Source organism: Gallinula chloropus, assembly GCF_964237585.1.
Source record: "Gallinula chloropus genome assembly, chromosome: 11".
NCBI classification, from domain to species: Eukaryota; Metazoa; Chordata; class Aves; order Gruiformes; family Rallidae; genus Gallinula; species Gallinula chloropus.
In genome coordinates this window covers 19,283,644-19,308,174 of record NC_140096.1, presented here as the reverse complement: position 1 = coordinate 19,308,174, position 24,531 = coordinate 19,283,644, and the positions used below count along the sequence as shown (strand labels likewise).

General features: G+C 47.5%; 1 protein-coding gene across 1 annotated transcript in view; it reads left to right on the top strand.

The window, feature by feature from the left end:
* Positions 1 to 2,191: 2,191 nt before the first annotated feature.
* The window catches only part of NRK (Nik related kinase), a gene marked incomplete at both ends in the record, with an annotated part of 100,386 nt that continues 78,046 nt past the window's right edge, over positions 2,192 to 24,531 (top strand). The window contains 2 exons of the mRNA XM_084269134.1: positions 2,192 to 2,248; positions 6,929 to 6,994. Coding sequence (XP_084125260.1) covers positions 2,192 to 2,248; positions 6,929 to 6,994 — 123 coding nt within the window. The remainder of the gene's footprint in view (positions 2,249 to 6,928; positions 6,995 to 24,531) is intronic.

The following is a 24,531-nucleotide window of genomic DNA, read 5'->3' as shown; positions in this document are numbered from 1 at the left end:
CTGCTGGGAGTATCAGTGGCAAAACCAGCTGTTGCTTCTGCCAGCCCTGCGAGGCCCTTGCTGGGGAAAGATGCTCTGCCTTCGTTGGCAGCAAGGTTAGAATCATTGGCAAAGTGCTGCCTGCAGCGGTGCGAGGGGTCCACAGCATCCACAGAAACTACTGGGGTTCAGTAGAGGGAAAATAATGGAAGGTGGTGATAAATGCACTTAGCAAAGAGAAAATGCCTGCAGAAATACTACGAGCCATATTGTAACCTCTAAAACCAGATTTTCTCAACATTTTTGGGTAGAACTTTCTGCCAAGTAGAAATTAATCCTCTGGTTGGATCACTCACCAGAGGTGAGCAAGGAAGTTAGGGTTTACTTTGGCAAAGAGTCTAAGAGATGGAATGAGAGAGGGCATTTATTTGGTAGGCAGCACCAAGAGCTTCACACCAGTTCTCACCAGGGAACCAGGAGGGAAGTGGAAAGTGGCAGGAGGCAAAGGCGGCCTGAGGGCCAGAGGAGAGGGATTGTGAGGAATGACACAAGCAGAAAGGATAAGGACGGATTTATGTGAGGCGGGAAGGCTGTAACGAGGAGCGAAACTGTGGCCTAACTTCTCCAAAGTGAGGTGAAGGACAGGCTTTTCCAAAGGGGGAGAGTGGGTGGCTGGGCTGGGTGGCAGGCTGGGCGCTCAGCTGCCTTATGCACCTCCAGCTCTTCAACAACCCCCGGCAGCAGTCGGCCTCGAATCTGTTAGTGGTGCATCCATACGCTGGCCTAGAGAATGGCCGAGAGTGAGAAGGCCGTGGTCGCCTCGGCAGATAACGTGCCCGGCATGGGCTGTTTCTAACAAGTCCTCTGACGCTGAATGATGCATCAGCGTTTCTCTCAAGGAAATTGCCAAACGCTTTATTACAACACTGCCCTGGGCCGCTGGCACTGCCCCCGGCACGGTGCACTAACCCGCACCGGGGATGCTGTGAGGCTCTGCCTTGCCTTCGAGTGTGATTGTGAACATCCTGAGTCGGGATTTTGGCCTCTTCGCTCGCTCTGTGCAAGCCCTGAGCATCGCTCAGGGGTGGTTAAGGACTTTATCTCGGAAATGTGAATTTCCACGGGGTTTTGCCTCTAAATTCAAGGCCCTGAAATATCCCCAGGCCCTGAAATATCCCCGTACCCTTCCGCGGCAGCGTGCTCTGTTCTTTCTGCAGCCCTAATTACGGGGCAAAAGAGACTGCACCGAGCCGCCGAGTTTACAGTGATGTGCTCCTTCTCCATGCTGGCGGCAGCGCGTCGGGACGGGCCGGGCCGGCCAAGGCGGCCGCGGCTACCCTGCCCCGGGGCCGGCTGCCCCGTTCCGTGGGGGGCCGGGGGCTGAGGCTGCCCCGGCGGCTCCGCGACAGCACGGGCCGGTGCCTGCAGCGGGCATCGCCTCAGGGAGCGGGGCTGGGGGTGCCTGTATGGATTCCCTTCCCGTTTTAGACGCGGCTCGGTGGGGTTCCCAAGCTCGGCTGGGATTTTGGCCGCGTCTCCTCGGTCGGTCTCTCTCCGCTGGTTTTTTATTCCAGCGGCCGGTGCAGTTTCCCCGGCGCCGGGGCTCTGCGTGCCTCTGGGCGCGGGCGCTTGCGGAGCCTCCCTCGGTCTCCCCTCGCCGCTATTGCGGGGGCAGCCCCGGCGCGCCCCGGGACGGTGTTTCGGGCGGCGCCACGACCCCATCCCCTCCCCCCCCCCGAACCCCGACCCTTCCCCGTGGGTCCGCCGGGGCGACGCGCGTGGGGCGGCGCGTGCTCGGCCGGCAGGGAGCACGCGCACGGGGCCAAGCGCCGGCAGACCAGCGCCCCCCAACCCCGGGCCCGCCCGCACACACCCACCCCCATCCCCCCCCCGGCCCCCCGCCCCGGCGGCAGCAGCAGCAGCAGCAGGTGTCCCCGACCCCCGCCGGCACGGCCCGGCCCGGCCCGGCACGTCACTTCCTTGCAAAGTTTTCTCGAGGAACGCTCTCCGCGAAACTTGCCGGCAGCGGCCGCCCGGGCTGGGGGCTGCCTCCGCGCCTGCTGAGCGGGGAGGGCTCGCCGGGCATGCCCGCCTTCCTGCGCTCGCCGAGGCACGGCCGGGCCGCCGCGGGCCGCCCGCGGGACCGTTAGCTCGGGGCGGCGGGGGCGCCGCTGAAGGCTCGCCGCGGTCCTGCGCGCCTCGGCGGAGCGCCATGGCCCGGGACTGCGCCGCCCGCAGCCTGGACGGCATCGACCTGGCGGCGCTGCGGGTAAGGACGGGCGGCGGGGAGGTGTCCCGGGCGGGGGCTGCGGCGGGCCCCCTTCGTCCTCCTCCGGTCCCTGAAAGCCTCGGGGCTGCGGCCTCGGCGCTGGGGCGTGCGAAGGCTTCCCCCGCGTGTGGGTTTGCGCGTGTGTCCCCCTCTCCTCTTCCACCCACCCCCCGCACCTGAGGGGATTCCGCGCTGCCGCCACGCGTGGGGAGAGGCCCCGCGCTCAGGGTGCCCGGGGCGGCCGTGGCTCAGCCGCCGCACGCCTTGCCTGCGGGGACGGGGAGCAGAGGGTTACGGAGCGGGCTCCGCTGGTGCGGCCGGACGAAAAGCCTCTGGGATCCTCTCCTCCGGCTCCGAGCTCGCCCTGCCCCGTTACACGCGGCGCGGAGGTCGCGTTCCCTTCGCCGGCGCGGTCGCCCCGCGGGAGCGCTGTGCCCTGCGAGGAGCGTCCCGGTCCCCTCCCCGGGTCATCAATAATCCCTCTGGCATTCCCGAGGGCGATGTGCGTGCCGTGAAGCTGCGGGGAGAAAGCAAGCGGGAAACGAGGGCTTTCTGGGAGACAGTACGTGCGTGGGGTTGGGGTTTTTTTTGGCTTTTGTGGTTTTTTGTTGCAGTCTGGGTGGCTTTGTTCCCAAAGCTAGCAGAGCCAGCATTCACCTCGTTTGCTAGGGTTAGTTTTTATCATTACAGTCTTATGTTCTTAGGGTTTTAACACAATCCAAACTTCAGCCACGTTACAAGCCACGTCGTTAGTGCTTCCCATCCGCAGTTAACGGGGCTGTGTATGATGCCCCTTCCTTCCACTCACTGATTTACCTAGAAGCCGACCCCCCCATCAACCCCATCCAACCGAGGGAGAGGTTTTTCAGTTTTTTATTCCCTGGGGCACCTCTGCACAGAAGAAGGAAGAGTTGAATAGAGACAAAAATGCAGGCAGCTCCAGACAGTGAAACCAAAGCAAACTACTTTCTAAAAATACCAGGGGAAGGAAAAAAAAAAAAAAAAAGAGGGCTGGGTGACGCCTTTCCAATAATCACATGGTGAGGAGGATGTTCCAGACCAGAGACGGAAAGAAGAAAGGCAGCAGAGACAGTAAAGTTTGTGAGGATGGCACCAGGCTCCTGGCCAGGCAAGCAGGAGTTTAACCTCACTCAAGGGAGTAAGAAAAAGTGATGGAAGCTCTTGGTTAGAGCTTCAGCAGGTGAATCTTATCTCCTTAAAGAAATCATGAGGAACTAGTGTAAGTGTGAAAGAGAGGAGTGCTGCAAACTAGCCAAGTAGCAGGCTTTGTGTCCAAGCCATCCAGCTCTGAAATGTCCCAGCGGCTGTGAGCATGGCAAGGTTCAGCCTTGACAGAGGGAGGGACAGGCGTGTCCTTTCAGATGAAAACTTTTCAGCCTGTCAGCAGCCATACTTGGGGGTTTGTGCTTGGCGGGAAGTGGGAGGTGCAGAAATGATGTCAAGGCAGGCATTTTACCTTTGCCTTGTCTTAGGTGCTCCCGGGGCTGGTGGGAGCTGCCTGGAGCTGTGGTCCCACCGTCCTCACTGCCATCAGGAAATTCAGTGGGGAGGCACAGCTGTGGTTGGGGTTGTTCTCAAAATCCAGGAGCTGGCCTTGCTCCCCTCCACGTGGGTGCTCGCCAGGGCTCTCCTTTGTTTTGTTTCCTGGAAAGAGCTGGCTTGGGCTGTAGTTTCCAAATGTTGCAGGAGCATCTTGTTGGGGTGCTCCTGCCTGGGTTCTTCAGGGCAGTCAGATGGTTAAAAAACCTCTGATGTCTGCGTTATATGCAGAGTGCAGAGGCCCTGCAGATGAACTCGAGCTTCAGAGGCCTGCATCTTGTTCAGCTGCAGAGATGACGAGAAGGATGTTCCAGTTGTGCTCTTGCTGTGTGCCTTGTTTTTCATTCTGCCTTGCAGAGGAGATGGATGTGGCCTGCGTGCCTCCGGGTCAGCAGTCTTGCTCCTGCCTTTTGAGTAGTCTGCAGCTGACTTGCAGGAAAGCAAGGAGGCCACCATATGGTCCAGTGCATTACAGTAATTAACCTTAAAGTGATGAATGTTCGGGCCAGGATGTTGGCATCTGTCAAAGTGAACCTAGCGATTTGGCAGGGGCTGGCTGATGAAGGGTTAGAGGGACCACGGGTCTTAAATGGTAGCTGAGAGGAAGCACTACATCAGAGAGGATACCGAACTCCAAGGTAATTAAGAAGTTGGCCCATTGTGAAGAATGCCAGCGAGTGATGCGGTGCTGGTATCCAAGCACGCAAGGGCAATCCAAGGACCAAAGTCAGAGCCCAGATTAATATCCTTTATGACTCTTAGCAAGGCTCGGATCACTATGGTGTCCTGATTAAAAGAAGAGAGATGGCCAAGTATTTTGGCTGCACTCAGAGCCTATGGAGGCTCGAGACGTTAATGTTCGACTGGCCAGCAAGGACAGGGTAGGAATTTTGCTCTATGGAAGTTAATGCTAATGTTTAATTGGATAATTGGGTTTTTCCTGGATTGTCTGAAGCATTTATTTGGATGCTAAATGAGAAAGAAATTGATTGGAGGGAGAGAAGAAGATTTTGAGGCACGTTACTATATTTGCATAATAAATTAGCTTGAAGAAGGGTGAGGACAGAGCACACCTGTAAGTGAGAGAACAGATGCAAGTTCCAAGGTGAAAATGTGTTTTAGATTTCTCTAGTGTTCTGTGAACCCTTCTTAAGTCAGGATGCTGCTTTCTGCAATTTTCTGGAGATGGGGTGCTGCTCGCAGTCCCCACGGAGTACAGTGGATCCTGTGCATGGAGGTCCTTGTCTGGAAGGTTCCGCAGGGAGCTGCCATGTGTTTTACTGCATGGACCGTGTGTGTCCAAGGCATAGCTCTGAGGGAAGGGCACACGTGAGGGAGAGGTTTGCAGCACCCACCTGTTGCTGTAGCAGCACCAATAGATCATTTCTGACTTCAGCTCTGCTGAGGCAGCGTGTGGCTCATTTATAGCCAAGGCTGGGGGAAATAAAAAATGAGGAAATGAGAAAGAATAAAGCACTTCAAAAAGATCCCAGTGTTGCAGGCAGTCTTATGCATGTGCTTAGCTTCAAACTCAACTGGTCCCATTGACTTCCTTTATGCAAGGGCTTTTGGAATTGGGGTTGAAGTCTAGAAGGTCTGTCTTGTCTTAAAAAGAAGAGGCAGAAAAGGAATTGCACAGACCGGCCTGTGCGTGGGTCCAAAGTAAGTGATGTGAGCTGGTGTATGCATTGCCCATTAGCTGGGTGAAAAGGAAAAAAGTGTCTTGAGGGTGACAATCCAGGAAGTATAAAGTTAAAACTCATTTAAGTTAAAAGAAAAGCCAGATTAACTCATTAGCACTTTCAGTTGTGGAAGTCTGTGCTGTGCTGCTCTGACAGGGAAAGCTATTGCCATTTGTCACGACAGTTGTGCTGGTATAAGTAGAATCCACTCAGAAAAAAACCCACTGGGATTTTACTCAAGTAAATGTTTCTCTATCAGATATAAAGAAAGCATTATTTATATTAAAAGAATAACATGTAAGTGGAGTGGAGAAGTAGCTTGATACCTTAACAAAAAGTGGTTTGCAACCAGGGTCAAGGAAGTTGTGCTTCTGAGGTAATGTTTTTCTGCATCACATCCCTCAGCAGTACCAATAGGCATCGACTGACAAGACAGATTGCTGAAGCAGATGTGGTAAAACTGACACATGGAGTTAATAATGTTTTATATAAATCTCTCAATGATATCATCCCAAGAAACGAGCGGACTGATAAATGGCTCAGCCAGAAACCAAGAAACTGGTCTCTTGAGTTCTTGACGTTTTTCTATAAATCTCTCAAGTGATTTTTTTACTGAAACAACAGATTTCTTAATGTGCTCAGTCATGCTGGGGTGAACATTTACTTGCCCATGCCTTGCAACAAGATGGTGGTCTTACATCTAAAACACTGTGGCATCTTGTTATTGGAGCACAGCTTCTGCTGCAGTGGTGGGTTTTGGACTAACGGGTGCTGGCTCACATGATGTGGCACGCTGCTTACCTGACATGGGAATCTTTCATGTCATAACAGCAACCTAGTTTGGGTTCAAAGCCAAAGACTTCCATACCTCAGTGAAATTCACATTGTTGTGTTGGCCAAACAAAACCATTGGGCCTTCTCAGCCTACCTGTAGTGTTAAGACTGCAGGGACAGTCTGTTTCCCTTGTGTAAGGCAGTTGGGCTTTACACGGTACTTTCTCAGTTCTGAAATTGGAGTTCTTTCTTTTGTGGCATTGCTGCTGCAAAGCGTTTCATGGCAGAAGGCAGCAGCTCAGCCTCTAGGCTAGCTCAGTGCTTTAAGGCTTAAGAAACCTGAGTTTGGTCCTTACTCTACTGCTAAGCTGAGCCTCTTGAACTGCATTTTCCACACCTCTCTGTTTATTCGTCGTATCTGCCGTGTTGCTGTGCTGCAAATCCTCACTGAGTTGTTTTGTGTGTAGAGTTTTGAGCAACTTGCCTGAAAAGTTGAGAATTAATGTATTCCTCATACTGTTATTTGGCCATTCCCCCTTCAGTGTGCGATGCAGATCACTGGGAGGTGTGCCACAGGCGTTGCCATTCCGAGTGCGTACGGTTACGCTCCGTTACGGAGTGGCTGCTTTGCTGCTAATCATGGAATTTCTTCTGCTTGTTGCAGGACCCTGCGGGAATATTTGAGCTGGTGCAGGTTGTTGGAAATGGGACATATGGACAAGTCTATAAGGTTTGTATGCCACTTTAATTTATGATGCTGTTCTTGATAAAGCTGATTTTCCTAAAGCAGGAATGAGCTCAAATAAGAAGGTGGACAATGTTGTTGCAGCAATAGCCTGTTGTATCTTGCTGTCTTTTCTGTGTAATGCAAACTGGTGTCACCTGTGAAACTCTGTGCCCCTTCCCTCTGTCCTGTTTTCATGTGCTTCTGCTGCCACGGGTCAGGTAAGTGTGCTGGCTTTTGTACTGACTTCCTCCTTCTCTGCTTGTTCTTTCCTGTGGTTATTTTCTCTCTTTCAAAATTATTTGAGATTAACATCAAATTAACATCAGTGGCGGCTAAATTTGGCTGAGATTGAACAGACAGCTGAGCTGAAGCTAAAATAGCAGTAAGTACTCATCAAGACAGAGGTGTCACCTAACCCTGCTCTGTGGGCAGGCTATGAAGTTTTTGATTTCCATTATTACCTTTATTGCTATGATATCAAAGTAGAAACTACCAATGAAGAAACTAGAGCAATTAAATGTTTCTCATGATGTGCTACGTACATGATGCACTGCACACCTTCAGTTGTAAGAACCAGCCTAGAAAAAGTGTTGTTTCACTGTGAAGCCTTACCTAAGAATGATCTAAAAGAAAAGAGACAGGATAAAATAGGGATCCAGGTCAATGTTGCTCCCATGCAGGGAAGGAAGACAGAGGAAGGAAAAGGCCGTGCTGCTGAACCCTTAGAGGTACATCAGAAGAGTAGCAGCACTGGAGGAGGCTGTCTGGTCTTGCTTCTCCTTCAGATCCCACTGCTGATGAGCTTCTGCACGATAAGTCTGTGTGTTGGTGCAGACTCTGCATCGATCCCCTATTGCAGGATGAATGCAGAAGGGGATCCTGCTGTAGAAATGCAGGAGGGCTGTCTGTATTTCTGTTTTCAAGCACGTTGTGTTTGTGTTGCGTTTCGGTGTCCATCCTCTGATGCAGATCTGCCATGACTGCATTGTGGTTTCCCTTTGAAGCTCTAGGTACTCTTTCAGAAAAGCCCCTTAGAGAAGCAATTCTGGGAGATTGTTGTTTTCCCATACTGCCTTTCCTTCTCCCCAATTAATTTTTGTCAGAAGCAGGATCTTTCTCATTAAACTCCCCATTCTCCGTGTTGTTTCTGAGACTGTCACTCATGTACTGAGGTGGGTACTGCTAAATTAACAATAGAGGTTCAGGGGTTCATATGGACAGTTTAGAAGCTGAAAGCCATTCAGGGGTCCTGTTGTCCATGTAATCACAGACTTTTCTAGCTGTAAAAAGGTCCTAAAGCTCCGAACTGGCCACTGAAATAGTTGCCTTTGTTTTCATGCCTGGATTTACTTTTTTATATTGAGACAGACAAAAAGATGAGATCTAGTTGTCTTTTAAGGATGTTCAGAGTGAATCAGCTGCTTAACCATGGCAGAAAGAGGAAGGAGCAACATCATTTGCTTCTCTGTTGCACAAGAAAATGTTTTCAGCTTCTGTGTGCACTAGAATGTCAGCTGCCAAAGTGTGTAAGAAATACCGACTATGACAATTAAAAATTGCACCCAAAGGCAGCTCTCCACTGAGCACGCAAGGGACTGGGGCCTGACAGCTCTGGATAATGGGTGATTGGAGTCTCTTGGACTAACTGCAACATCCCAGCAAGGCACTGAGAGCGGGGTCTTGTAAGGCTGAGGGCACTGAGGGGAAGCTTTGTGCACACGCATCACGCGATGGAGTGATGACGGGCTGTGTGTAACCCTGGCTCTGTGCGAGCAGGCGCATAACAAAGGGTTTCTTCATGTCAATACATGTGATCACTGCACTGAGGGGGTTGTGCTGAGGCTCTATTAGGGGATGGAGCAGCTTTTTTTACAGGAAGATGACAGCCATGCAATTGAAGAAGACAAGTGATGACAGCTGAGGTGGACAGACACCTCAGTCAGCAAGCAGTCAGCTTGGTGTCTGCTGTGAACAGCTTTCACATGGCCCAAAGCCCCCGTGTCTTTGAAAATACCTCTGTGGAAGATGCTGAGGACCAACTGAATGTACTCAGACAGCATCTTCCTGGTGCTGGCCTTGCAGCCAGTGCGGATGCCTGTTCCTCTGGAGAAGGGCAGCTGCAGTGGAACAGCAGCTGCTGAAGTGCCTGTCACAAGTTAGGCTGTGGTACTTGCTTTTCTTTTTTGCTGCTGTGTAATATGTCCTCTGATCTATACAGTGCTGGGACTGATGGAGTGAATTAGGGAATGCTGGAATCGTTTTGTAGTTGCTTTTTAGTATAGGCTTGTGGTCCTAAAAGTTTAAATTACAAAGTAATGTAAGTTACCCACGTAACATGCTCATGTTGTTAGGGCATATTTTTATTCTCCAGAGGTGTCATAGAGTCTTCCATGCATTCGGAAACAGCTGCACGTGGTAGTTTGCACATAATCAAAGCCGAGCTTATTTCAGGCTAAATAAACTATGTCCAATAGTACTGAGTTGCTTGGTTGGCTGTGAGGATGATTCATAAGGCTATATGGTTTAATATATGCAGCTCCATAAAAATGGAACTAAAGTTTAGAGGATTCATCATTAGATTTGGAAAACAATGTTTAACAGATTTATTGAACAAGAGTATTGTTCATACTGAATTATTCCAGAGCAGTTCCAGTTCAATGTCTTTTTAAATGGAATGAAAGAGGTATAAATTGTACCCGTGATAATGCTCAAGCTGTCTAGAAATGTTATGAAGTTGGGATTTGCATAGAGTAACTGACTAAAAGCTAGCAGATTTTTTGACAACTTACGAAGTAGCAGGACCTAAATATGCCAGTCTGGGCAACCTCAGCCTTTTGGAAAGTATGAATGGGGTATTAAAAAAATCAGATGGTCCCCGGAAGTCATGAGACTTTGGCTTTGTTATCTCGAGATGACAGATGAATTTATCAGTTAATTGCTGGCTTCCAGGAGCTGAAATCAGAAAAACAGTACTATGTAAGAGGTGATTCTGAATAAGGTCATGGCAGGCGATAGCAGAGTCTTCTCTGCAATCAGTGGGAAGTAGTGCATTTTCTCGTGATTGGAGGAGTATTCACTTGCCTGTGCCTTTGTTTCCTAACTTTGAATTGCTGAAGGCCAGGTTGTGTCCAGACTCTGCACCATCTCCACGGAATGCATATGGGAAGAAGTTTCTGAACTTCACATGCACTGCTGCTTGCAAGGGCTGTCTGTCTTCTTGGGAACCCTGAAGGCCAGGGTCTGCAAAAACCGTGCTGGAGGTCGTGGGGCTGCTCTCCAAAGCAACCCTCTACCCTTAAATCCCCTCTACTCTGCCCTGGTCAGGCCCCACCTGGAGTATTGTGTCCAGTTCTGGGCTCCCTGGGATAAAAAGGACAGGGATCTCCTGGAGTGAGTCCGGCAGAGGGTTATGAAGATGATGAAGGGCCTGGAGCATCTACCCTACAAGGAAAGGCTGACTGAGCTGGGGCTGTTCAGCTTTGAGAAAAGAAGACTGAGAGGGGATCTCATTAGTGTTTATAAATATCTCAAGCGTGGGAGACAAAAGGAAATGGCCAGCCTCTTTTCTATGGTCTGTGGGGACAGGACAAGTGTCAATGACCACAGGTTGGAGCGCAGGAAGTTCCACACCAATATGCAGAAGAACTTTTTTCACAGTGAGGGTGACAGAGCCCTGGGACAGGCTGCCCAGGGGGTGTGGAGTCTCCTTCTCTGGAGAGCCTCCATGTGTGACCTGTCCTGGGGACCCAGCTTTGGCAGGGGGTTGAACTCGATCTCTGGAGGTCTCTTCCAACCCCTACAATTCTATGAATGAGGACCAGTGTTTTTTGGGGGGGTTTAGAGCTGCTAATCAGTGAGGACCTCCAGACAGGGCAGAACACTGTTTTGCATTGTATAGCTGTTGGTGTCATCTGGGAGGATGTGAAATTGCAGTTGAGACCTGCAGCAAATGACTGGGTTTTGCTTCCTGCCTGGGCTGCAGCCACGGAAGGAACACCCTCTCTCAGGCTGCCTGGGGAGGTTTGTCAGGTGGTGTTTGGGATGGCAGGAAAGCTGCAGGAACCAATCTGGGAAACTTAGAAATACAGTTATTTTTTATGTTTGCTAATAGTTGATATGTTACTGTTTCCATGGTACGCTGCTAAAGGTGGTACCTCTGAAAGCATTGTGCAGCTAACATCAGTGGCTGTGCAGACCTCTCTTAGTGTGCCCTGCAGTGTAGGGACGGCTCTTGAGACTGGACAGTGTTGTGATTTGAATAATTCTTGGCCTAGTCCCATAAACTCCAGAAGTGTAGTTGTATGGATGCCTTGTTTTGCTCCCATGGTTGGACTCTGTGGCTGTGTAGAGCTGGAGAGGGGTCATGTATCACCCTTGATGTAGAGCAGCTGTATTTTGGTCTGTGCTTGTGCACTTAGTGATAACTAAACTGCAGGTTTGGGAGGGGTGAAATACTTTTTGCAAAGACTTCAGCTGTTGGTTTCACATTCTTTGGGTGGTGTGCCTTCCATAGGAGCCTGATGATGTGTTTCCTACACTTGATTTTTCAGTGCAGGGTCATCTTTCTAATACAGTATAGGGGAAGAGATGGGGCAGCTGAAGTGGGGGCCATTTTTGAAGTGTTTGGGTCAGTTGCTCTTGGGCTCTGGAAGAGACTGTGTGGCTCTGAGTTTATAGCTGGTTTTTTGGTTGGTTTTTTTTTGTTATCATGATACAGAGGAATTTTTCCTAATCGTGCTCATTCAGCTATGCCCTGAGAGTCCTTCTGCTAAAAAAGTTTTCGTGGGCTAAATGAGGTCAGCAGCAGCATCTGTGCAGTTTGCTTGTTTTCTGATGTCAACAAGAGGCACCTGACTGGGGCTTTTGGCATCCTTTGTCTTAATGATGGGGAGTAGCTCTCTCTGGGGCTGGGTATTTTTGAGTGGCCTAGGGAAGGAGAGGGCAGCATCTCTGGTGAGGTCCAGGGGTTGATATATTTTGGAATATGACTTTGCAGCTGGCAATAAACTCTGGCTGTTTTGTACCTCCTAAATACGCAAAATGGTTGTAACTTTAACAGAGTCTAAGGGCTTGGGGAACTTGAGAGAGGTGCTGTGGGAATCAAAAGGGAAGGAGCAGCTTCCCGGTACTGCAGCCGATGAAGACGCAGCAGAGCTATTGATGAGGCTTAGCAGAGGGTGGGAGCAATCCTGCCTTCCTGGAGCACCTCTGCCCAGCTAATATTTGTACTTCTCTGTAGTCACAAAGACTCTGGGTACGTAAAGGAAGCAGGTCTGAGTAGGGAAGTGTTTTGGTTGGGTTTTTTTGTTGCTGTGTTTTTGTTGCTTTTTTAAATACAACTGCTGCTTGGCACCCAGCCATGTTTCAGTTGTTGACTTGAGTTATTAGTTTCTCTGCTCTTGATGTACAGTGGCAGGAGTGTCCTGAAGCATAATGATGACTTTTCTGTTTATCTTAATCTGAAAGTCTGCTAAGTTCTTCGTTATTAATTTCAATGAATAACTGACTGAAGTAATTCGGACCAAGTTGTGGGGGGAGACACATGGTTATTTTGAGACTTGGTACTGCATGGAAAGAATTGCACTAACAAGTTATGAAGTGTTAAAGTTTGTGGAGTGTATTGAAAAGTTTCGTTGATGACAGCACCTCAGGTGGTTACTGGAAGGTTAAATGTAAGAAATTAAATAGTTCTCTTCAGTGCAATCCAAAAGGTGAACATGTATAAGCTGAAAACTTCAAAACTATCCCTTCTGGGAGTGAGTCAGAAGTAGCCACCTTCTGAAGAGTGTGTCTGGGGGCTGAAATGCAACTTTAATATCTCCAAATGGCTTCAGTGTTGTTAAAATTCCATATAATCTCAGGGTATTTTGTTATCATTTGTGGTCAGTTAGAGTTTGCAATCTGATCAGAGCCTTCAAGGCACTGAGATTTTAATGAGTCAAGTGGGGAAATCAGTTGTTCTTTACAGAAATGACAAAATACAACTTTCTGTTTCACTAGCACTTGGTAGAAATCCTTGTTCATAATTTTCTTTATTTGGGTTTTCAGTGATGCAGCTGATTATCTTGTCCCCATGAAAAACTATTTAATCATTGTAGGCAGCAGTGTGTAAAGAAGTGTTACTGCAGTGTACTGGATGGAGCCAACAACTCATTGTGTAGACCCTTGGTTCAGTAGTGCAAACAAATGATGGAGCTTGTTGGCTAATCCTGGCAATAGGGATCTTTTTCAGGAGTCAGTCTGAGCTTTACGTGTGCCCCTACTGTTGCAGTAAGATCTGAAATGCTGTGGTGCTTGGGAACAGGTTGCTTTGAAAGCTTACTGTATGTGGCTGTAATATCATTAATGCACTCAAGAGGCATGGTGTGGTGTTTCAGTATTTAATTTCCTCATGACTCAGTTACTAACACCTGTGAAGCCCACAGCAATGAGGGCAAAATGTGCTGTGGGCTGCATCAGCAAGAGCACAAATTGGGGAATGTGATTACTTCCCCTGCTCTCGTTAGGCCACATCTGGAATATTGTGTCCTGTTTTTATTCCTCTGGTTCCAGAGAGACATTGGGAAACCAGTAAGGGTCCATCAGAGAGCCACCAAAACAATTAGAGGGTTGAAGAACTTTGCACATGGAAAAGGAAAAGCTGAAGGAATTGGATTTTTGAATTTTTTTCCAACCTAGGGAAGAGAGAGCTGAGGACAACCTAGTCATGGTCTTCAGGTGTATTCACGGTGGTTTGTATAAAAGATGCAAGTACAGGGATGTATGGGGCAAGAAGAAGCAGGCACAGGACTCAGGGGAAATCACTTCTTGCTGTAAGAAAAGAAATATTTACTGTGAGGGCAAATCAACATTGGAATAGGCTTCCCAGGGTGGTGTTGGAGTCACCTTTGCTGGAAATCTCCAAGGCTGTCTGACATTGTCTTGGGTAACCTAACTTGAGTCCCTGCTTTCAACAGAAGGTGGGATCACGTGTTCCCAGAGGTCTTTTCTAATCTTGGGTTGAGTACACGCCGCATGACCTTCAGTGGACAAAGCATAGCTACTGTTCATCCAGTCACCTAGATAGGCAATAACTGATATGGAGAATGCAAAAAGAGGTAAGGGCAAATGACTTCTATTTGAAATACAGACAGAAAGTGGGTGGCTTATCACGTACTTAGTCGTCAGTCAGAAGCATTTGTGTCATCGTGTGTGGGGTTTTGTTGTGTGGGGGTTTTTTCTTGTTGGCCTCTTTGGGTTTTGTTTGGGGGGTTGTGTCTCATTTTTTGTTTTGTTTTTTTTTAATCTTGGCTTCCCTGCTTATTTGCACAGTAATGCCAAACTATATTCAGCACTGGAATTTAAAATAATGGATCATACATGTGAAATTAATTAGCAAATTGTAAAGTCCTGGTTCTAGTTAGTGAATATTTCAGAGGAATTCAATTAAGATTCTTAAGTGTAGGACTAGTTTATCAAAAATAGAAGAGTAAGGCTGTGAAAAAACCTCTCAGCTGTGGAGTGCTTCTATACAATAAAGACTCTTTGACTGAGCACAGCAATGTACGATAATTAGATGTGCCACATCAGCCATTAGAGAGTAGTAAAATCCATGGAAATAATTTGTTGGCAGGCCATCTCCTTCCAGCTCCTCCGTGTTTTGGACCTGAATGTCCATATGGGAGAATGCGATGCATTTTCATCCTAAACTGGTGATGTTTTGAGCTCACGTTGCATAATGCTGCAGATGCTGGCACTGGGACATGCTGTTGTGAAGGCAAGAGAACATGCTACAGATGCACTGGTGCTAATAGCGCAGTAGGAAATAGTTCAAGCTCTTAATTCCCTACGCAAGCACTTTGCTATGCTTAAGTACCTCACTAGTGACATTGATTTCAGTACTCCTGACTGCTCAGCATTACCCAGAATCATGCCTACATGAAGTTATGCATTGGTGACCAGCACTTTGCATGCTCAAGTTTTGCAGTACCTGACTGCTCAGAAGTATTTAAGTGTATGCTGCCTCTTCTACAAAATAATTTAATGGGGCTGGGGGAAAACTTTTAAGAAATTGTTTATTTGCAGTCCAGAAATCCTTCCAGACATGTAATCAGCTATTGGAGTGATAGGATATTACTTATTTTTAAAGGGCAAAAAATTTAGCATCTGGTTTATGGATGACTGAGATGACTGCAGGTTAGCTTTAGTAACTGTACCTCTTTCTTAATGAATCAGAACTTAAGTGCCTTGCGAGCACACATCACCTTTATTTCCTTGTTTCTGATTCTTATAGCTCCATGTGAATGATATTTCCAGGTCTGAAGGATGGATGCATCTTTTTTGAACGTTCCTCTTTGGTAGCTCTGGCTATAACTAATAGACCATAGTAAAAGGAAAATATCAGTTGGTTTCCTAAAAATATTTATAGTCTGCTTGTCTTTTTTTACAACATATTATGTGTATTTCATGGTCTTATTCAGCATTCAGTGCTTTAAACTTGATGGTGTCATGAATTGATCTTAAAGAACTGCGTGGAGTGTGTGCTGCTCTCCTTCCCATTGTCTGCATAGATGAGATGTCACCATTGTCTTCACCACAGTACATGCTCTATTTAAGTTTCATGCCCAGGTGTTTTTTCGTAAGAATGTGTTTAAGTTCCATTATGCTAGAGGAACCCATATCTCTGTACAAGAATTGGCCATAACAGTGCTTTATAGCTTGTCCTTTGAGTATTCAGTTAGCCTGCTGTGTTGAGCCAAGCAGCGAAGTCCTGCAGGTTGAGATCCTGGGGGCCAAAAGATAGTTTCTGGGATATGTATTAGAAATCTAAATTGTGGTCCTGTTCTGAAGGAGGCTTCCTGTCTCTGCATTGAGTGGGATCTCCAGTGGCCCTGTAGCAGTAGTGCTTTGTTGCAGGTGCCACCAGAAAATCCAGCAGCACCAACATCAGTACACAGAGGCAAATTCTCCTGCTGAGCTGTGTAGTGGATTGTTTTCTGTGGGTTGGACATAGCGTGGCATTCCCAGCAGGCACAGACCAGTGATTGCACACAGTGGGACTGTAACAGAGCCGTTTGCTTTAGCTCCTGGTTCACTTCAGCAAACTGAGCTCCAAAATCTCCTCATAGGGTGGCTGCTGCATTGGCTCTGTGACTGGCAGCTCACGCCTGATTGAACCATCCTACCTCTGATATCCCACCCTCACCCTTTTCTGTCTTCCTCAGTACCCGACCAGTCTCTCTGGTGGGTGTTTCTCCTCTAAGGAGAATGGTTATTGGGTTGCTTGAACTGCAGAATGCATCTCACCATGCCCCTCACCTCACTGCAGGGCTGAGGTTGCATCTCCTCCTAGTCAGTCTGACTCGTGTGAGAGCAGGCGTGTCATGAAGTAACGCTGTAAGAAGCAATTGAGTACAGCTGCTGGGCTGCAGCTGCAGAGATGTGACTTTTGCCCCGTGAGGGCCATCTGGGAGCAGCCAAAAGCACGGCCCTGCTTGTGCAGGAGAGGTTTCCTGCATGCTGGGTACTCAGGGCAGTGCTGGAGGTAGGGCTGGAGCTAACTTGGAGCAGCACTAAGTCCTTTGTTGTGCTGCTTTTCTGGAGCAAGTGGAAGTGAATAGAATTCACGGATTGGTTGGTTGTTGCTCAGATGAAATCGTGAGCCTGGTAATTTGCTGTCCTGCAAACCACGTGCTGCTGTATGCCTGTGCAAAGGTTGTGTAGAAGTCTGTTGAACCAGGCAGTGGGACTTTCAGCTCTGGGGATGGGAAGTGCTGAAATGTGCAGGATGTTCTTACACCTTGATGTGTCAGCTGCTGTGGATGATTGCCACAGCTCCTCTTCCAAGCTGAGTTACACCATGAGTAGCAGTGGCCTGTGGACCACCAGCTACGTGAGGTGGGGGCACAGGGCTGGAGGGGTGGGTAAGACAACTGACTGATGGTAGCTGGCAGCAGAACCAGTGCCACTGGTGACTTTTGCTTGCTGCTGGGAAGAACTCCTCCAGAGACCATGTCTCCTGATGTCTCCCTGTGCCATGTAGATTCACGTGGGGGCACTGTGAGTTTCTTGGGGGCACCGCAGCGTCGGTGCTCTGGGGGAAAGGAAGGTTTGGCCCAGCAATCTTCCCACTGCTCTTCAAAGCCAGGCAAGGCTGGGCCTGATGCCAACACAGCTCTTCAGCCTGCAGCTGCCTGGATGGACAGCAGCAATGTCTGGTGGGACAGTTGTTGATCCTGCCCTTCCAAGGCGTTGGTGGGGAAATGGAGTTTAAAAGCCAGGTTTCACTGTCAGCTGGGGGTCAAACAGCTTGCTTGGTCAGTAGATGCAGGGGCAGGTCAGCCCCTTGTCCCATAATAATGAAAATTCCAGGAAGTAATTTTAAATTGTAGTGTCTAATTTCAATTGTAAATCTATAAACATGGTAAAATTGTGGTTCTCCTGTCTGGTATTGAGCTGTTCTCAGGCTGCTGGCCAGCGGTAATGTTTTTGGCCTGTGCATATCTGTGAATATGGATCTTGGGAATAAAATTAAAGAAAGTAGTTTTCAGCCACCTGTAGTAAACCTTTTTTATTTTTAAAGCCCTTGTGTGTTAAAAGCCTGCCCTTGTACTCTACTGACTTCGTGAGATTCCTGAAAGGGTTTAAGAGTACTGTTTTTTTTTAACAAGTGCCTTTTCAAAGGTCGTTTTTCCCCATCCCCTTCTTTTCTGCATTAGAACGTGAGCCTTTAGGAACTTCTGGGATCTTAGGGACTGAGTGATCCAGAAAACTTACTTTGCAGCAGACTGCTTTTTTTCTGTACCCTGCAGAAGTAATGTTGTTAGCTAACACAGAGCAGCTAGGATGTGGTCTGTGGCAGTGCTTTTAGGTGTTCCTATCGTGCACTTTTCATCAAGGTGAGAGAGGAGCTGACATGGGCAGCTGCGGTTCAGGAGCTGTTGCTTTTCTTCTTGCCTCTGCCTCTCATTACTGCTCAAAAACACATGAATTTGCTGGAAATGGAGCTCTCTGTGTGACTGGCTATTAAAATGGAGCAGTCCTTGTTTTGGTAAAGCATCTTGGGATTCTGGTGAAGAGGAGTTATTGTGCTTACTGAGGTGATTTGTGAGAATTGGTTGGCAGCCGTTTACTGAACAACATGCAGTTTGCAAGCAGTTGCACTCAAATGAAAACATGTTGAGTTCCACAGAAACATTAGTGGGAAAACTTTAAAGCAGTGAGCTGGCTTTCATTTTCAGGCTTGCTTTCAGAAGCATGAAACCCTTGGATGTGATTTCCTTCATTTGAAGGCACCTTTTAATTTAGTGAGTTGCTAAATATTTCGCAGTTGCCTTTAGTGCTGTGTGCTTGGGGGGAAAAAAGCTACTATCATCCTGAAATAATTTGGCATTACCAAAATAAACATGAATGTTAATGTGAATTCTTCTGACTTTCCATTGTGTGAGGGGTGCTTAGAGCCTAAAGTGGGCCCAGTTGGTGGAATACTGACCTTGTCTTTAGGTGTACTGGGATTGACTGAATTCCATTGTTGGACTTCGCAGCTGTGTGCTTGCTGCATCTGGGATCAGTGGGTTTGGTGCAACTTTTTTCCTGTATTTCTGTTGTTAAGAGTGGAAACATTTTGAGAAGAGGGTCGTAAGAGAAATGTATGGTGGCCTTCTGAAGCTACATAACTGTGAAGGTTTTTTTTTATCTTGTTTATTAATTGCTAAGTTTTAGCATGGATCTTCCCTAGTATTTAAAAATAACAAAAGAGCAACCAATTTACTGATGATTTCTGCTGTAGTAGATTTGTCTACTCTTGTTTTACTCTTGGCTTTAAACCTACGAACAATTATACTAAAATATGCAACAAAACCAACATAAAATAAATATGCATATGGCTTAGATAATGGACTCCCAAATGTATTATTTACACAGATTGTCCATGATGTTGTCTTGTTATAGGGGAAAAAGGGAAGATCCAGGAGGAAATGCTTTTTCTTTAATATTTGTTTTTTTCCAGTCTAACATGAAATATTTATTGTAACAGGCTTCTTGCAAGCATTCTGCCCCCAGAAGCCAAATTATATCAGCAGATACACGACTGCCTTTTATTAATATCAGAGGCTGGAGTTGGGTATTTCGAGCCAGCATATCCCTGCTGCCCTGAAAGCCAGGTTGCTGTGGTGAACTCTTCCAGTTTTTCATCAGCTGCTCACGGTGGGAACTGGTCCTGCACGTGCACCTCGACCCGCAGTAGAGGACAGGCAGTAGCGATACATGATTTGGGTGCCCCAGACCATTCCTCCTGTGGGATTCCTTTTTGGTGAAAGGTGATTTGTTTCCAGACACATTAGAATATGTTTTGTCATCTCTCCCTGTGGAAGACAGCCAAATTTCACAGGCAGGCACATTAACACTTGAGGCTTAGGGTGTGCCCAGTGAACCCAGTAGTTGCAAAGCCCGGGATGGCTTGGACATCGCCAAGGTGGTACGTGCCAGTAAACATGGTGCACTCAGGGTACATTGGGCTTTTTGTGCGTGTGCAGATCAGCCTAAGTCAGTCTGATGTTTCCCAAATGTGTTGAGCTTCCAGCTCACATGCTGTTGAGTAGGTCTGCACGTGCAAAGCGCATAGGAGATTGCTGGATGCCCAGTTGGGACAGTTTCTTTGGAAGAAAAAGAGGTTGTATCTGGAGAAGCTTTATGTATTGCAGACTGTCTGAAAATGGAGAGAGGATGAAGAAATAAAGGATGCATTAACTTTCCTTTCTTTTGGACACTTGAAAGATTTCAGTCAGAACTGTTTTGGATAGAGGAAGTTGCAAAACAAAGACTGGAAACTCAGGTCTGTGATGCCACTGGCTGGAGAATAGAGGCTAGGGAGGATTTTAGGATTCACGCTTTCCTATGTTCCTCTCTTCTTTGCATCACATTAGTTTCTAGGTGCCCACCTGGTGGAAGGCTTTGCATAGCCTGTATCCCTGGCTTTCAAGTTGGTGTTGGAGGATTTCTGTGTTGGCACAGGAACCTGCATGTACAGACACGCAGGAGTGATCGCATACATTTGCAGAGCACCTAGTGTCCTCATGAGGCGGTTCAAATAGTCACAGCAAAGTCCCCATTAGGTTGTGTAATGTCATTTGGCTGCTTGCTTCTGCCAAATCCACAGTTCTCTGACCAGGAACGAAAGTAAATGGCCTTATCAGCCCTGGGTGATGCTTGGAGCCTGCGTGGCACTTGTCCTATCTGTCAGGCAGATGGGTTTCAAGTGTAATAGTGAGTAGGTGAAAGACAACTTGGCTTTCTGAGCTTTTGTGGTTTCTGTATCCTGTGTGTGTTTACAGTACAGAGTTCTGGCAGACCTCTCCCTGTTGACGTTATTAATATTAAAAGAGAATCATTCTTTATATCACAGAGGTGGCCTCTGGTCCCGCTCTGGCAGGCTTGGCTGTGGGGCTCCAGGCACCTCTGCTGCCCTTGGGATGGAAGCAGTGCTGAGCCTCCCTGTGGGAGCTGGACGGGCATTGTAGGTGCCAGTGGAGTTTGGGATGAAGATGATACCATGCTAGATAAACTGAGATTATTAATGGGGAGCCTGGTTGGCTGAATCCTGTTGTGCATAAACACTGCCTGGACTTCCAGAGGGGTAGTTCTCTCCGATTACGGGAGCATATGCCAGCAGTGGGTCTTCCTTCCTTCTTGGCTTCCTTTACTGTCATGCATGTTGTTATACAGTGCCCTGTTATCTAAGCTGTTCAGTGTCAATAGTCATTGTGTGATATGAAAAGTCCCCAGAGACTGCATGATGCATTTGGATTCCCTTTATAAAACTGGGAGCATGATCAGAAAGAGAAACAAGAAAGCTGCTGCCTCTGCGTCTTTCCCCACCCCAGGGTGGGCTGGTGACCCTGCAGTTCTCTAGGTGTGTTTCCAGGAGTTGGTTGTGATCTGATAAGCCCCCTCTGGCCCATGTCCTGACATCCATGTTTGCCTCAGCAGTGGCTGAAGGAACCTTTATTAACAAGCAGTGTTTGACATACATGGGCTGATGCAGAGAGCTTTACATCTTAAATTTTTGTTATTCTTTTTTTATGCCTCCCCTTGTGTGGTGTCTGCCACATCCAGGGCTGCCATCGGCACAGACGTTCATTGCTGCAGATGTGCTTTGGAGGATCAGCATTTCTAGCCCACATGCTCTGTATTAGGCTGCATGGGTGCTGGTGCCATTTCCTAATGGGGTGTGTGCCTGGAGCTGGTGCAGAGCAGCAGCTCTCTTGAGGTTTGGCAGAAAATAGTTTCTTACATTATTATGCTTGACTTTTTCTTTCTTGGTAAGAGCAAAAGGAAGCGGTAGCAGGTAGAAGACTCTTACCTTGCCATGGAAACATATTCTCGCCTATGACTGCTGTGAGGACAAAACCACAAGCTGGACCCACCCTTGATTGTGGCCAGCATTTGCTCTCCCAGTTAGTGATAAACCCTCTGCTCTCATTGGATTATGAAACACAAATAGTAAGCTTCCACCAGTCAGCCTTTTAATCAATGTTAATTGCTGATTTTCCTAAACCAAATAGCTTTAAAAAGAAGAAAAAGCTGGTAACAGAAGTAAATGGGAGTTTCCAAAGATGCCTGTGTTAATCTCCCTCCTCTTCTGTTAAAGCCACTGTGAAACTGCATGGGTGGAGATGAGTTATGCGAAAGATGAGCACTTTGGACATGAAGTCCAGTCTGGCTGAATCGGTGAAAAGGAGATGAGGAACAAAACTGATACAGGCCAGTGAGCACATCCACACTTAACAAAAGTGACCTGGAAATGCATTTCTAATTAAACTGGGTGCAAGCCAGGACCTCAAAAATAATTATTTGGAACCTCATTTTTTCCAGTCCTTTGCACATGATGTCGTTTGTTTTACCTATTCAAAGTAGATGTAAAATGCAGTGGTGCAGTAGTGCTTGATGCTCGCCTTGTGTTCATTTGATTACAGAGTAAATGGTTGGGGTGGGCAGAGGGGTGTCAATCCTTAAAGGTGGCTCAGTGACTAATTTCAGAACTCCCTGTTGGGTATTTGGTTTTCTGTAGTTATATGCAGTAACAGAAGGGTTATTTTCTTGTGCAAACACATGTCAAAAATCCATGTTCTCTGTAAACGTCAGTGGAGCAAGCAGGGCCCTTTGCAGTGTTAATGCTGAGACTAAAGTACCCTACGAGCACAGATGAGTGATGGGTTTATGTATCAAGCTAAATTCTGAAGCTGTTTAAACTTTCTGGGGTTTGAGGAAAAACTAAATGTCAAAACTGGCAAAATGGAGTTGCTTGCAAGTTTGTCCTTTCTTATGCTGTCTTCCACCTCTGACCTCAGAAGTCCCAATTACTTTGCTGAGTCCTTCAGGATCCCTGCTAGCACGGGTGCCCGTGGTCCCCGCTCGCTCCTTGGACCCAACACTTGTACATCTGCCACCCCGTGAGCATGGAGCAGCCGGTGCCACGGCCGGCTGCAGATCGCTCCGTGCACCCTGGCTGGCCAGCTGGCAGGCAGCATCGGGCGTGAAACCACAGAGCCCGCTCTGGAGCCCTCCTCATGGGAGGAAGGGAGTTTGTCTCGGGCTCCAATTTTCACAGAGCACATGGGAATTGACTCATCTTTCAGACTTCAGTCTGTCAGCTTTGGGTGAAATAGGCTGACAGGTTAAAACATGGTTGGATACAATGGCAGCACAAGCACGCACGCCTTGTTTTCCTAAGCAGCCTGGCTAAGCTTCTGTCTTTGGTAGTGGAGGAAAGCTCGTGATTCCCTATAATCCCATGTCCCTCCCTGAACCTAAAGGTTCAGACACTAGAAGGCACTTGGGAGGTAGGTTTTCTGGTATGGTGTTTTCATATGCTCTTCAATATTATTTTTTTTAAAAAAAGATGCTTTTACTGTAAGTAGACACCTAGTTATTTAAATTTCTGTTATTTAAGTATGAGCATTGGCAATGCTGTAGAGTTTTAGCTGATCCTGCAAAATTTTTCTCTGGTACCTGTTACCAGATTTATCCTAAGGAGCAACAAGCTGTTGGTGGTGTATTTTGGCATTCGATGTTGATGATGGAATATGCAAAGAAGCTGCAAAAGGAAGTTATTACAAAACTTATTGATGGTTAAACTTTTAGAGTAAATTTTTAAGTAAATGCAATTAGATGATGTTAAAGCAGGTATGCCAGTTCTTAAAGCTTACATCTGTCAATCAGACTTAAGATTCTTGCTACTTCATGTTTCTCCAGCAAGCCGCTGGCATTAGCTAGATGCCTTCTGGAATGATCAGGTTGTTTTGCTGTGTTCTTTTGGTTTTCCTTTCTTGACAACTGCTCTGTGATGTGACACAGCTGGTTGAACAGGCCATTGCCATTACAAGCTCAAATTGAGCAGATAGGGTTGAGAGGTTGGAAAATGAGGACTGGGTTGAGGCTGAATCATGAGAAGAGTTCTTGTGCAGCTTCACTGACACCTGTGGTTTCATGGGCTGGGGCGGTGGATTTCGGTGGTATTGTTTTGAATATTTTTATATGTGTTTGTGTGCCTGCACTTTTGTCGATGGTATCTTGGGCCTTTGGGTATTTGGTGGTGTGCAAGTTTACAGAGACATCATTGCTGTCTGGGACAGCTTCATGTGACAAACCAACTGACAAACCAGGGATGAGAGGAATCCAGTCTGATCAGCCTGTCTGTGAACATATCTGTGGTCAGGCAGAATATCAAGTCTTCTCTGTTCCCATTCAGCCTTCACCCACAGCTTTGTGAAGAGACTAATTTGCAGGAGGCGGTGGACTTTGGGCAGGAGCACTGCAGCTGGTTGTTGGGAGCTTTTACACAAACGGACACGCTGCAGTAATGGTTTAGGTTGATTTCTTCCCTCACAAACTCTGGCTCAAACCTGTTACAGGACCAGCATGAGCACACCTTCCCCAACAGAGAGCGCAGTGTTTTTCAGTAGAAAACTCGGTGCCAAATGGGATTTACTGTATCTGAGAGATGTCACCTTTTATGGGCCAAATTCAAATCCAGTAAATGCCACAGCAGAAGGTCCTGTTGGCTTCAGGGGAGACAGAATTGCCCGTCAGACCCCAAGTGTCTGTAGCTGTTGGTGGGAAGTCCTGTGGGGAAGCACTCGGAAGTGTGGCCAGCAGCGCATCGAGGGAGGGCAGAGGGGTCCCCAGCCTGTGCTCCGGCTCTACCGTTGCTCTATCCAAATAGTGTACTGCTACATCTTACACTGTGCAAAGAGAACATGGGTTGTTTTAAAGAGGGTGAGGCAAAGAGGTGAGAGTTTCACAATCTGGTAAAGCTGTCCAGTGGCTAATTGTAGGAAAGTCTGGGTTCCTCCTGGAGTACATGCTGGTGACTCTGCTGGCTGCGTTGCTTAAGGCTCGGCAGTTCTGCAGCTAGAATGTGTTTAGCCATTTTCTTGAAATTATTTTGCAGGGCTTTTGTGGTGGGTTTTTTCCGCTTGAGAATTCACTGTTTGTTTCTCTCCCTGCCGTGATTGACTTCGATCCCTACAAGTAATACAGAAAGTCAGAAGATCAAGCAGTTA